The sequence below is a fragment of the Crotalus tigris genome, unplaced genomic scaffold (genome assembly GCF_016545835.1).
Source record: "Crotalus tigris isolate CLP2741 ecotype Arizona unplaced genomic scaffold, ASM1654583v1 scf7180000024359.8030256, whole genome shotgun sequence".
In the NCBI taxonomy this organism is placed as follows: Eukaryota; Metazoa; Chordata; class Lepidosauria; order Squamata; family Viperidae; genus Crotalus; species Crotalus tigris.
This window is the reverse complement of record NW_024100528.1, coordinates 4,843,464-4,845,833: the sequence shown is the minus strand read 5'-3', so window position 1 is coordinate 4,845,833 and position 2,370 is coordinate 4,843,464. Positions and strand designations below refer to the sequence as shown.

At 47.6% G+C, this 2,370-nt stretch overlaps 1 protein-coding gene across 1 annotated transcript; it reads left to right on the top strand.

The window, feature by feature from the left end:
- The first annotated feature begins 774 nt into the window (after positions 1-774).
- Positions 775-1,721, top strand: LOC120300834. The gene has a single exon (XM_039327345.1). It carries the CDS (start codon positions 1,113-1,115, stop codon positions 1,719-1,721), a length of 609 nt encoding a protein of 202 aa, XP_039183279.1. The 5' UTR covers positions 775-1,112.
- Positions 1,722-2,370: the final 649 nt, after the last annotated feature.

The window sequence follows — 2,370 nt, the reverse complement described above, 5'->3', positions numbered from 1 at the left end:
AGTATATAATTATAACTTGCATAGGTTCTGTAGGGCAATGGTGCAATTATCACCCTTATTTCTAACTTTCAATAAAAATGTTAGCACAGTGTTACTTGTGATTCAGTAGCAGGGGACAAGGAACATATTGAAAAGATAATAGTAATACTTATTATATATGCTTTTATAAACTTTCCACATAAAGTTCTTATTTTCTTTCTCTCACTTTCCTAATTGGGCAATCCAAAAATGCACAACGATGTGTGATTACATCCACAGAGCTACCATGCCTTAGCACCTCAGCCAGGCTACCATAGAGGGTTTTCTCTCCCCCCCCATAACTCACCTCCCCCTCCAGGGAATGAATGATGAATCATAGGGCTATATTATATCATATTATATCAGCAGGCAGGTTATCACGTGATGCTACACAATTTCTCAATAATTAAGGCTTATTGAATAATATTGTCTCTCTACAATCACAAGGAGGTCTCTTTGTGTTCTGCACAGTAATATGATAATTACTGGGCAAAGGGTGATAGATTGTGTTTTAGTAGACTGCTTACTATTTTTTAAACTTAATTTGCTCTATAATATCAGAGGGCACTGTTCTAAATGTTGCTGCAGATTTCAATGTTCATGTCCATCTGTTATTGTTTTATTACCCAGCCACTATGGAGAGATTGTTGAGTTAGTTTCAGCATGGCTGGAGTCCTTTATTTGGTCGACTAATTATATGAGAGAGAAGACTGTTTGGTTGTTTTCTTGGTTTTGAATGAATCAGAACAGTTTCATTATTTTATTTTTGCTGACTTGAAATTTCAGATCAGGATTTAAAATTTTAGAAATTTCATAGGAGACTCTCGGATTGAATGCTAAGTAGACTAATGGATAATGGGATTAGCCTTCATTGCAGTTCTAGAAAAGATATTGGGAAAGCATAGAGGAAGGAAAACATTATACATTGCCCATCAGGTCACAAGAGGCAGAAGGACTGTTGCCGGAGGGGGGCCGCGTCACTTTCGCGGGCGCCATTTTGTGGGTCCACGTCGTCTGGCTTCTTTCCTTCTCTCCGGGCCTCCTCGGGACAGGCGGGCCCGGTGCAGCCGGGCGTGGAGGTGTTCGTGGACGGCATGCCCGGGGGGGCATCGTGGGTGGAGCTGCGTGACCTTTTCGAGGCGGCCGTGCCGGGCGTGGTGGTGAAGGTGGCCCTCATGAAGCAGTTCGCCTTCATCCACCTGTGCGACGAGGCGGTGGCCGAGCACGCCATCCAGAAGCTCAATGGGCACCTCCTGCACTGCCACCGCGTGGTCGTGGAGTTCTCCCGCCCGAGGCCCACCCACACCGTCAAGACCTTCGTGGGCAATATCTCGGCCGCATGCACCAGCGGTGAGCTGCGCGTCCTCTTCCAGGAGTTTGGGCCCGTCATCGAGTGCCACATCATGAAAGGAGTGGGAGAAGCGAGCTTGTGGCCTAGAAATCTACTCTGTACATGCTCAGAGGTGTTATTACATTCTCCATTCCCGGCTGCGATCCCAGCAATTGAAACCAACTCAGCTTTAAGGAGCCCCAGTTTGACTAGCCGTCCCGCCGTGGCTGGGTTGACTTTACACAATTGTTGGATGTCCAGAGAAGCCATTTATGAGCTGCATGAGAGGTACTTGGAGAAGTTGACCCAGCTCTTTGAGGAGCATAAGGCCAAGTACGGTCTGCCCCAAGACAAGTACCTAATGATCACCTAGCCGGCCACATTGGACCATCCTGGGACACAGAGGGGCAATATTTTTTTTTTAGAGAATGTTTGTTGTGGGTGTGTGTATGCATGTAGATGAATGGTGGCCCTGTTATGTATAAATTTTATTATTGTATTTAGGGCGTATGAATGTGAATATTTTTATTTTTTATGTATATAAATTGAGTGTGAATGTGTATTGAGTGTTTGGGGTATGAGAATGGTGGAGTCGAGGGCGGAGCCTGGTACCCCCTCTGCTGAGTGCAATAGCAAAAGTAGGGGGGGCAGGACTTACCCTTGGGCTTGGTCTGTATGGAAAGCGAGTCTGGTCAGGAAGGGAGAAGGCTGGTGAGGGTGGGGGTACTCCGGGGAGGGGAGAAGGTCAGAGCATCCCGGTTAGGACTGGGATGGGCAGATATGGCGGGAGCCGAGGGGCAGGCCATCTTTGGGGAATGAGGACTCGCTATGTTAGAGCGGCCCCTCAAAAGGCTCATCCTGTAGTATTGGTGACAGGGGAGTACAGGGCCCTAATTGTAGGCTGCTGTTGCTTAATGCCAGGGCCGTTGTCAGCAAAGCCCCCCTTGTCCGTGATTTAATATTGGACAGCGGGGCGGACCTGGCATGTATAACTGAAACCTGGCTGGGCCCTGAGGGGGGTG

Bases quoted from the DNA above. Each gene is read 5' to 3' on its own strand.
- LOC120300834 (XM_039327345.1), top strand. From the start codon at position 1,113: ATGCCCGGGGGGGCATCGTGGGTGGAGCTGCGTGACCTTTTCGAGGCG.